The sequence below is a fragment of the Alosa alosa genome, chromosome 22 (genome assembly GCF_017589495.1).
Source record: "Alosa alosa isolate M-15738 ecotype Scorff River chromosome 22, AALO_Geno_1.1, whole genome shotgun sequence".
NCBI classification, from domain to species: Eukaryota; Metazoa; Chordata; class Actinopteri; order Clupeiformes; family Clupeidae; genus Alosa; species Alosa alosa.
The window spans coordinates 29556452-29568951 of record NC_063210.1 but is presented as its reverse complement, the minus strand read 5'-3'; the positions used below and the strand labels follow the sequence as shown (position 1 = coordinate 29568951).

Genomic DNA, 12500 nt, shown 5'->3' with positions numbered 1-12500 from the left:
CTGCTTCAACACGTCGTTCTCCAGGGACAGCATGTACATAGTGAAGCCATTCTGGCTCATCAGGAGGTGCTGCTGGGCTGAGACACACACACACACACACATTACACACACATGCACACACAGACAGACACATTAAACACACACACATTACACACACACACACACACACACACATACATACACACACACACACACACACACACATTACACACACATGCACACACAGACACACATTACATACACATGCACACACAGACACACACATTACACACACACACACACACACATTACACACACATGCCCACACAGACACACACATTACATACACACACACACATTACACACACACACACACACATTACATACACACACACACAGACACACACATTACACACACATGCACACACAGACAGACACATTACACACACACACACACACACACACACACACACATTACAAACACACACACACATTACACACACACACATTACAAACATACACACACATTACACACACACACACACTATTTACATTACACGTAGAGTAAACCCTAGCTGGATCTAAAATCTTATGATTTGATTTCACTGCTAGTGTTTGATTTCACTGCTACAGTTAGGACTATAGTGTGGGTTAGGACTACAGTTAGGACTACAGTGTGGGTTAGGACTACAGTTAGGACTACCTTCAGTCATTGCAAGCGCACCTGTGATTAATCACCCACTATGTGGATACTGTTTTTTAGAATTGATTTAGATTAAGTTTTATTTAGTATAATTTGTATTTTAGTATATTAAGGGCCCGTACCATTTCTCCCCCCTTAAAACTTCCACTTGGTTTTGATTGCCCTCAACATTAAAGCCCCCTCTTGACAAGGGAAGTGGAGGGTAAGATCTTTCCCTATGAATTGGGACACCACTATATGCAAATTACCGTGAGCTTAACGATGCTCACCTACGCCCCACGCCATAGCCGACGGTTCACCGGGTAGTAGCCTGCTACTATTTTCATTCATGAACATGCCGGGTCCAGCGGTTGTGTTGCCTGTTCGTGGGCTGTGTTAATTTATCTACGGCTGCTTAATCAACATAGAAGACATGTGGAAAGCGAAGACGATTCGCCGCCGCCTTGGCCTTGTGGCCGTGGATTTGTTTCAGGTAAGTCAATTTGTTTAAATATTTTCACGCTATGTTCAACTAAGCTGTTGATCTTTTAAAGCTAGCCCAACTACAACAAGCCTGTTGTGTCGATAAAATAAGCCCGACTTACACGCTCAGAATCAGATCACATATGGTTAAATATGTAGCCTTTAACTTTGATGGGTAGTAATTTCCTGTGTGTGACAAGGAGAAAGTAAATAAAAACAAATTCAAGCACACACAACTAGGTTGAGGTTGATACCTCAAAACTGCTGTTTACTGAAAGCAAGAATCACACCATCATGTGGGGAGGGACACATCTGGGCCTCCAGAGATTGGAGTCAGATCAGTAGATTAAAGAGAGAAACATTTATGGCTGCAGATTTGAAATCACAACTCCTTTGCATTTACTATTATTATGGTAAATAATCTACACTGACTGTGGAATGTGTGATGCAAAACATGTTTTATTAGGCTACTTGATCAAACTGGTTTTGTTGGGCCATGACGTATGCAATAATATTGGTGGTTGTTCATTGTTTTCCAGAGTGACCGGCCCATTGACATACTGCAGGTTGAATGTCAACGTGCCCATCCTACTGTGGTTTAATGTGGAGTTAGAGACCATTGGGGATTTCAGGTTAACTAGGGCGGGCCTTGCATGCCCTGCAGCCTGATGCGACAGAGCAGGACCATGGCTGGGGCAATGAATTGGAAGTCCTGATGTATGTCTATTGGCTTGCCCATGGACTTTCCTACAGTGTGGTGTCGCGAATTTTCAGTGTGCCCAAATCCACCGTTCACAGAATCATACACAAGGTGGCACAGTTCATTTGGGACAATCTCCATAGAGCCATCGCCTTTCCAAAGCCAGCCGACCTGGATGCTGTGGGTGATGGATTTGCCCAGCTTTCTAAGACACCCGGCCCTCAACAAAGCTGTTGGTGCTATTGATGGTTCTCATATACGAATAAAGCCCCCATCACTTCATCGCCTGGATTACTTAAATTACAAAGGGTTTTACTCAATAAACATGCAAGCCATCTGTGATTCTACTGGAAAGTTCCTGGATGTTTTCGTAGGCTATCCAGGTTCTGTACACGACACACGCATCTTAAAAAACAGTTCCTTTTATCTGGCCAGAAAGTATCCACCCAATGGATACTTCATCCTTGGAGATGGTGGATACCCTTGTTTGGAGACACCAATCTGCCTCATCACTCCATATAGGGAACCTGTGAATGGTCGGGTTCAAAGAAAATTTAATCACCGACAGTCAAAGGCACGTTCCATGGAGAGAGCCTTTGGCATTATGAAGACTCGTTGGAGGTCCACACTGTTCAGGGCCGTGGAGGTCAGTCCCACATTTGCACCCCAGGTCATAGCATCCTGTGCCTTCATGCACAAGGTTTGTATTGACAATGGAGATCACCTGGAACCAGATGATGATGTGATACGGGACGTGATGGGACCAGAACCTCCCCTACAAGAAGTTCCGGAGGCACACGAAACACCAGGGAATGCCATAAGGGACAGGCTTGCTGCCTTGATTGATGCACAAGCCCCTCATTAGAAAATACAGATTTAAAATTGTAAATAGTTCAACACTCTGAGGGTGTTTTTTTAAATGCAAATGTTCTTTTGTGCTGTTCTGTTGTGGACATATGGTTCGTTTTTTATAATGTTATTTATATTTCTATTAAACTTAATTCTATTTTGACAACATGTTGGTGATGATTCCTTTTATAATGATCTAGACATGCAATTAGTATTGGTTTGATTGGTCAAGAACCTTTCAACACTCACATTTCCTTTGACCCATTAAGAGGTTTATTTAAAATGAAAGAATGAAAAAAAATATTAACAATTTAAATAACAAAAACAGTTGAAAACGTCCCTGAGGTTTTAATGCCAAATAGGCATGTCAGCAAACATTGCTGAATGAAAATAATGAAACAATATTGCACATTTAAGAACACTGGTAACATCTGATGTCTTAACACAACAGAACCCCAACAGAACTACTGTTCTGGCATTTTGTCTACAAGTTTCTCGAAGAGGGTTAAAAACCTCTCAGTTTTGGCCTCCGTTTCCTCATGCCTTTTTTGTTCCTGAACGGATTCGGCTTTGAGGTAATCAATAATCAAATTATTGCTCCTCTTACTTTTTTTTGGAGATGGAGTGGTGGGGAGACGAGTAGCAGCTGGAATGGTGGGGGGAAGAGTAGTGGCTGAAGAGGTGGGACGAAGGGGTTGGTGTAGTGGGGAAAGCTGAAGAGGTGGGACGAGGCCGGGGTTGGTGTAGTGGGGAAAGCTGAAGAGGTGGGACGAAAGGGGTTGGTGTAGTGGGGAAAGCTGAAGAGGTGGGACGAAAGGGGGTTGGTGTAGTGGGGAAAGCTGAAGAGGTGGGACGAGCGGGGGTTGGTGTAGTGGGATGAATTGGGGTGGTGGGAGGAAGAGTAGATCCAGCCTCAGAGATGTCTTCCTCGGGGGGTTCAGGTTCGGGCGTGACAATGGCCTGGGGATGGGAGGGGGGGTAGCCCATCAGTATTGCACCAGTTATAGGCTATTTATGAAACTGTTAGTTCCTACTCCTATCAACTTACCATTAACAATGATGTAGGGTCCTCTGCCGGCTTGAAAGATGCCACAATCACGGGAGGATCTATTGCTGGCCTTCCCCCCAAAACGGCGTGCATCGCCTCATAGTACCGCCAATTGGATGCTGTTGTTTCGCCACTGTCTGTACCTGAGCCCGTCTTTGGTTGTTTCAGGTCCTACAGTAACAACATGCACGCACGCACGCGCGCACACACACACACACACGAGAGAGAGAGAGGGAGCAAAATTGAATCATGTGAAGATGTCGGTGATGAAGACATGAAACAGATCTCTATCCAAAGACCTTGTACCGTTTCTTCAAATTCTCCCACTTCTTGGCTGCCTTCTCTCCTGTCATTGTCCCTTCCAGGCCCAGGTCTTTCACTGCTTTCCTATAAACATACAAATATGATGAATAGCTTGTGTCGAAATACATTGTAGCTGGGGGTTAGAGCATTATCACACACTGATATTGTTATCAGTTATTGAATTGTACAATCTGGTCACTCACTCCCATAACAGTTTGGAGGCATATTTGTTTTTGGTGAACTTCTCCTCATTTTCAGCCCTGAACCTGATGAGGCCAAAGGTCTGCTCGACAGTCCCTGAAATATAAGACACCAGTTAGTAAATTGCAAATTAACAGAAGAGAACAAGACGGACTTTGGAATGGTCAATACGATCTGATGAGTGTGTTTAATTGCACCAACTATCCCAGTTACGATTAGGATTTAAGTAACCATAATAATATGCTAGTTGGAGTACTGCGAATGACACCGGGATAGCCGACTGTTACGAGAACTTTCCCGTTAGCTTTCGCTTAAGCTTCAACTCAGGTTTCCCCGTCCTCATAAACGCCATATCACTTAATATGATTGAACTCGATAAGCCCGGGTTATCCGTGTTCATGTGAACGCCGGAACACGCATCCTAACTACCCAGATCAGATGCATATTTGATGGGCAGACTCTCTTGAAGCAGTCGGGAGACATCGTCAGATAGCTTCGTGACATATTTTCTAACATTAGTGTTCAAAACTTGACCAACACAAAACTTGTGTTCAAACTAACATATTCCAACATATTCCGTAATTTTAACATGCTTATTTGCGAAAAATATACTTACAATGGAGTTGTTCTTTTCCAGCCAAGCGCCCCGCCATCTTGGTCGAAAAGTTTGGCCGGCTCGCTGAGCTCGCAAGGTATCCTGGGTAATTTCATCTCCCACTTCGTTTTAAGCCTGCATAGGTCCTGGCTATGTTTTGAGGGTTGATTTTAAGGGGGAAATAGCACTCCATCTTGCTCCCTAAAGTAATGGGACACCCTACCCCTACACGTGCAAAAATGAGGGTTAGGGCAAAAATCTAGGGGTAGGGGAGGTATTGGGACGGGCCCTTAGTATATTCTTTATCTTCTACAGTCCTTATTGCTTAGTTGTGTGTTTTTATTTTATATACTTTTAATTACTTTTTCTGCTGTTAGTGAATGTGTGTGTGTTGTCTGTATGCTACTGTGACCTTGAATTTCCCCTGGGGATCAATAAAGTATCTATCTATCTATCTATAGTGAAGACCTGCTGCAGGCCACAGGTCCATGGGTTTGCTATATATTCTACTGCATCCTAAATATTTGTGTCCCTGTACCATTTTCTTCATGTGGACATAAATAACTGGTTAAAATGTGTGTGGTGTGTGTGTGTGTGTGTGTGTGTGTGTGTGTGTGTGTGTATGTGTATATGTGTGTGTGTGTGTGTGTGTTACCCCAGTCGTTGAACTCGAAGGTGCGTATGAGCTGGTGGGCGTGGCCAAGCGATGCGTCCTCCCCCTGGTCTCCCAGGAAGTCGCGCAGTTCGGCGGTGGTCAGCGCGTAGCCGTTGCTAGAGTAACGACGGAACACTGCGTCCAACTCAGGCCTCCGCAGCAGCTCCCGACAGAACTCCTCGATCTCCCCTGGGTCCAAGCGCCCCTTAGACGAGCGGTCACACTTCTGCACACACACACACACATTAGAACTCCTCGATCTCCCCTGGGTCCAAGCGCCTGTTAGACGAGCGGTCACACTTCTGCACACACACACACACATTACACACACTTTCTCACACACATTCATTACACACACAGACACACACATGTCCCGACATTACACACATACACACACTTACATATTACACACACATACACATATTTACACATTACACACACACTCATTCAGTCACACCCCTACTGAAAAGCCAGCCTGGCCAGCTTAAGGTGGCTTGCTGGTTGACCAGCTTGTTAACCAGCTTGTTTGACCACCCTTTGATGGTTGACCTGCTAAACCAGCAAAACTCTTGCAAAAACATACCTTCAGCTGGTTTACCCAGCTTATGATGGTAATTCAGCTGGTTTTGCTTGTCGTACCACCTCAAGCTGGTCATTTTAGCTGGTGTTGCTGGTCTACACTGCTGGTTTTAACTGGCCATGTCAGCTCATGTTGGTCATTCTAGCAAACCAGCATTTACCAGCAGTAAAAGTACAGTTACATGACTGAAATTCTACTCAATCACAATAAGTAAAAGTAGCCTACTATTTTCAAACAAACCCTAGTCAGAGTAGGCTACTAGACTAGACGTTTGATGATGTCAAAGCACATCACATATGAAGCTTTGTGCATGAGATGTAATTGCTTAGATTCCAGTTAAATCGTCCAGTTTCATTGGGTGATAGATTTCAATCATTTACTGGTAGATGAACCAACAAGCTGAGGCCAGCACAGGAGTTTGTGTCCTCAAGAAATTAATATGTTTCTTGTTCACTCGTGTTTGAGGTCGTTTCTTAATAGGATATTTATAAAGGTACTTTAATACAGTATACATGTACGTCATTATTCACCACTTTGTGAGTGAGTGAGTAGCCTAAATTGTGAATGGCAAAACATAATTTGGCACTAAAGATCAGGGACTGAGGGGGACTGATTTCCATTTAGGTTCGTTCTGAGCAAAAACATTATTTGATAATATTATAATACCTATATAATATTAGGTTTTAAAAATAGCCTAACTTAAAGGCACAGAAAATGTCCTTGCTTTAAGCCTTGCAATAGCCTAACCTATGTATGGTGCTACCAACTGCATGACAGGCCTATAAATATTTGCCTAGTGTCTCTGGTATCTTATTTCACAAATTGTTTCAGTAATTTAGACTACATACTTGGAAAAGTCAGTTAGATAGTGTTGGATATTAATATTCTTTTTTTTATCAACTAGTAGTTCTAGTCAATTATGCAGGGGAGATACCGATTCATAACATCTGACTAAATTCATCTTATAAGGGGTCTGGGGAACACTGTGTGGGCAGGTGACTTTCCAAGCCTATGGAGTTTTGAATAATATGCAAACAAAGGTTAATCGGAATAATAAATACCGTTATTAACCGGTTATTTAAAATTTAAAATTACGTTTTCACTCCGGAACAATTGGTTTTGCTCCCGTTTTCAGTTACGTCCTTCCAAAAACTGTGTTCGTTTCCGGTTTTCATTTTCATTCTTTGAACCGTTTCTAATCCCTGCTAAAGATATTTGGCCTTTAATTGTAGTGGGGGTTGAAGTAAAAACCTTCCAAAGAATTAACTAATTGAATTAGATACCCATACCCAGTACTTAGTTACTGTCCACCAGTGTGTGTGTTTGCATGTTTATTAGTGAGGTGGTAGATTAATAATTACATTCTTGTTATGTACTTTTTAAATTGGTGTATTATAATTATTATTATATAATTATAATTATAATAAATCCAAAAAGAATGTTTTGACTAAGAAGGTTCTTACTTGACTGAGTCTTTATTGAATCAGATGGAAATGTTTTGACAATCACAGTCATGGTTAGCATTGCAACAATCCTGCATTAGATTCTTGTTTCAATTCAGATACCTAAATCTACCGATGGCTTATTTTGTATGACTAAATTTGTCCATATTCCCTCAAAACTCACTAGAAGACATCATTTGAGGGGTCATGTTTTAAAAATACCCCCAAATCATCAGAATCTTGTTTCAATCCATATAACCTAAATCTATTGATGGCTTATTTTATAGATATATCCATATTCCCTCAAAACTAACTAGAAGAAATCATTTGAGGGGTCATTTTTTAAAAGAATTCTCTGGGGGAACATACCTCCAAACCCCCCTAGAATTGCTTGACACTGTATAATTTAAGTACAGACTACACAGACTGTATAGTGATTACACAGAGAAAGAAATTTACATATTAAGACACATCATCCAAAACGCCAGCTACATCTCCGATTTGCCTCCCACCTCGTGTAATGTAGTGTAGAGAACAAAACATATTCAATGAAATCCGTAGAATTTTAAGTTTTGAATAATGTCCATGGCCCCCCCCTTCTGGAACCTCATGCCACCCCTTCGTCACCCCAGGAAAAAATCTCTAGATCCGCCCCTGGCCATACTCAATCAACCCTACCCCTAACCAAAGCCTAGTCATGCTAAATCAACCCCAACCCTAACCAAAGCCTAGCCATGCTCAATCAACCCCAAGCCTAACCAAAGCCTAGCCACGCTAAATCAACCCCAACCCTAACCAAAGCCTAGCCATGCTAACCCTAGCCTAGCCATGCTAAGTCAACCCCAACCCTAACCAAAGCCTAGCCATGCTAACCCTAGCCTAGCCATGCTAAATCAGCCCCAACCCTAACCAAAGCCTAGCCATGCTAACCCTAGCCTAGCCATGCTAAATCAACCCCAACCCTAACCAAAGCCTAGCCATGCTCAATATTGAGTTGGATGTTGTTGAACTGTCACACATACACACACACACCTTGAAGTGTGAGCGTGCATACTGCTCATTGAGGTCAATGTTGATCTCACACACACACACACACACACACACCTTGAAGAGTGAGCGTGTGTACTGCTCGTTGAGGTCGATGTTGATCACACACACACACACACACACACACACACACACACACCTTGAAGAGTGAGCGTGCGTACTGCTCGTTGAGGTCGATGTTGATCATCTGGAGCAGGTGCTGCACCTCGTCGTACGTCATCTTTCCGTCCTGATTCAGGTCGGCCCTCCGCAGGTAATTATGGATCCAGCTGAACATTGTTAAGGGCCAAACACACACACACACACTCTCTCTCTCTCTCTCACACACACATACACACACACAAACATACACACTCTCTCTCACACACACACATACACACACACACACTCTCTCACACACACACACACACATACATACACACACACACACACACACATACACACACTCTCTCTCTCACACACACACACATACACACACTCTCTCTCACACGCACACACACACACACACACACAGACTCTCTCTCTCTCACACACACACACACACACACACACTCTCTCTCCCTCTCACACACACATACACATACACACACACACTCTCTCTCTTCACACACACACACACACACACATACACACACTCTCTCTCACACACATACTCAGGCAACCGAGAATCCAGCTGGACACCTTTAAGGCCCACACACACACACACAGCTTCACCTTGAATACAACACACACACACACACACAAACGCACACACACACAGCTTCATCTTGAATACAACATACACACCCATACACACACACACACACAAACACACACAGCTTTATCTTGAATACAACACACACACACACACACACACACACACACATACACACCACACACACACACACACAGCTTCATCTTGAATACAACACACACACACACACACAGAGCTTCATCTTGAATACAACACAAGTTGCTATTTTAATTCCATGATACAGCTCTAAGCCCAATATATATATATAACTTCTTCTAAATATCATCATTAACATCTGTTGGTCCATGTTTGTGTGGGTAGATCGTACAACATTGTAATTCTTGATTTCGCTTACAAAATGACGGTTTTATGCATTCACTAAACAAAGATTATGGAAATTAAACACCACTTTTCCATCAAAAAGCTTGTTGTGAAAGGCATAACTTGTTAGATTTAACAACTAGGTTCGCTAGCTCTGTGTGTTATGAGTCCCATAGAACAACACTGCCATCTACTGGATTAGAAAGTCTGTCAGCAGGCGAATTAGAGGTAGGCTATTTGTGGATCTGGGTGGCTCCTCTGCCGCAAAGCTTGTCTCAAAAACACGTGTGCTGATCCACAAATGCGAAAACGAAAACTGCGTGTGCTGGTGATCCACAAATGCAAAATTAGATTTCACAAAGGCAATTTTCAGTTTTACAAATGCCATTTCATTTACAAATACACATCTACAATTGTGAAAACTAATTTACAAGGTACAAATATGTTTTTTTTATTTGTAGATATCAAAACACACATGCAAATCAAGAAATATTTGTGGATCCCCCTCTGCGCATATACAAATATTATTGAGACAAATTTAGCTCTACAGACACACACTCATGTGGGAAAGGATACTGGTCGAGCTTGTCCTTCTGGGTCATTTTGGCCAGCCGCTCCTTGAGCGTGCGGATGCCGCGGACCCAGTGCTGGGCCTCTTGGCCACTAGAGCAGCACAGGTCCAGACTCTTCCTCGGACCTCGGAACACCAGCGTGAAGCACTGACCCTCCGACACGGAACCGGACAGAGAACGCAGGCACTCCGACTGGCAGCCCTCCCGCACACACTCCACCTCCGTCACGCAGACTGCAACACACACACACACACACACACTCATGAAGAGAGTAGGCCCTCACGCACACACACACACACACACACACTCCACCTCCGTCACGCAGACTGCAACACACACACACACACGCATACACACTCATGAAGAGAGTACGCCCTCACACACACACACACACACATTCCACCTCCGTCACGCAGACTGCAACACACACACACACACACACATACACACTCATGAAGAGAGTACGCCCTCACACACACACACACAGACTGCAATACACACACACACTCATGAAGAAAGTAGGCCCTCACGCACACACACACACACACACTCATGAAGAGAGTAGGCCCTCACGCACGCACACACACACGAAGAGAGTAGGCCCTCACACACACACACCCACACACTCCACCTCCGTCACACAGACTGCAACACACACACACACGCATACACACTCATGAAGAGAGTAGGCCCTCACGCACACACACACACACACTCCACCTCCGTCACACAGACTGCAACACACACACACTCTCATGAAGAGAGTAGGCCCTCACGCACACACACACACTCATGAAGAGAGTAGGCCCTCACACACACACACTCCACCTCCGTCACACAGACTGCAACACACACACACACACACACACTCATGAAGAGAGTACACCCTTACGCACACACACACACACACACACACACACACAGAGACTAGGTTTTCCCGGTTTCGTTTGTGCATTGGTCACCTAAAAAGTAGCCTATATAGTACAACATCCACATGCAATATCTTTACAACAATGCCTAATAATGACCTATTCATTTGGACAAATTTATACAGCCCTACGAAGGCTGAAGTTACCTTTAGTTTTGTCCCAATTTACGGTTGTTTATGGCTTTAAACATCGTGTTAGCTTTAACATCAGCCTATAATCATTATTCCAGCTGTAACGCTAATGTAACGCTAATATAATGCTAATGTTTTGACAAGCACCACAATTTTGCCCACCTTGCCCATCTGAAATAACTCCTAGCTTTGCTGCCTCCATCCTTTCGTTGTTTTCAAAAACGTTTATATCCATGATGGCCTTGAAGTCTTGAGTTAGTGAACTGGCTTAAATCAGTTTATTGTGCGCTGATAACCAGCAACTATAGAGAAAGAAAAAAGAAAGTAGCCTACAGTGGGCAGTGCTTCGACTTGGCCAGCTTCCCTCACGGCCCGCGCGGGATCACGTGGCCTCACGCGACTTTAATTTGTATTTTTCCAGTGACGCTGCAACGATGCTGCAACAACCGGCAGAGGTCTCAAGTGAGCAGGGTGTCTCGTAAAAAGAAATGGAGCTGGAAAACCCTACACAGACTTCACTACAGACTTTAGCAGACTGGTTTAGAAATAATTTAATAGCCAGAAATATGCCTGCCCTGCCCTAATAAAGAAATATTTGGTTAACTGCGAGTGAATCCCGTTTGCAGCCGTAGAAGAAACGCAGGGACAAATTAAACATTCTGGTTTTCTCCGAAAGTGCAACGATGATAGACAGACATCATTTGGACAAAATATAGAGCATATTAACCTCCGTTGCTCAGCCAAATGCCTTCCTGTTACGTCCTGTTATCACAGAGTTACAGGCGATAAACGATTTTTGATGGTCACAAGTTTACTTCATGAGTGTTTATTTCTTTGATTATTAAAGAGTGTTTTTCATTTAAAGGCATGACTTTGTGCTTATTCAGAAGAGCATTTAATGCTCTTCCCAATCCCAGACGATCACATTGCATGTTTGTTTGTAATGGATGCAACCGCGAGATACGCTTGTCATAGGCCCGATACCGCGGATGCTCCATCTCGGCACCCACTGAAAACATCGAAAGACTCACGGTGCCAGCTTACAGTCCCGCTAAATTTACATTCATTTAAAATCAAACATCGCAGTTTATGTTAAATTCAGCATCTTCATAATGTGATGGGATATGTTGCTGTCAATTCCCCACTACCCATATACTAACCACCAATGAGAGCCGCCTCTCGTATGAAAATTCTGACACTTCCCACCTGAAGAATTAACGAAGGCTTTGTCGGTCTTCAGCCCTGAATGT

The 12500-nt window shown here is 43.4% G+C and overlaps 1 protein-coding gene and 1 long non-coding RNA gene across 2 annotated transcripts in view; both read right to left on the bottom strand.

The window, feature by feature from the left end:
* LOC125287493 (1-phosphatidylinositol 4,5-bisphosphate phosphodiesterase delta-3-A-like) overlaps positions 1 to 12500 on the bottom strand; it is a 70059-nt gene that overhangs the window by 45692 nt on the left and 11867 nt on the right. The window contains 4 exon segments of the mRNA XM_048233359.1: positions 1 to 77; positions 5496 to 5721; positions 8704 to 8833; positions 10195 to 10423. The exon segment at positions 1 to 77 is cut by the window's left edge and continues 125 nt beyond it. Coding sequence (XP_048089316.1) covers positions 1 to 77; positions 5496 to 5721; positions 8704 to 8833; positions 10195 to 10423 — 662 coding nt within the window.
* On the bottom strand, positions 3513 to 4538 carry LOC125287494. Its single transcript, XR_007192372.1, has 4 exons — positions 4248 to 4538; positions 4048 to 4128; positions 3742 to 3912; positions 3513 to 3653 (listed from the first exon to the last, which is right to left on the bottom strand). It is a non-coding gene; the product is annotated as an uncharacterized LOC125287494 (long non-coding RNA).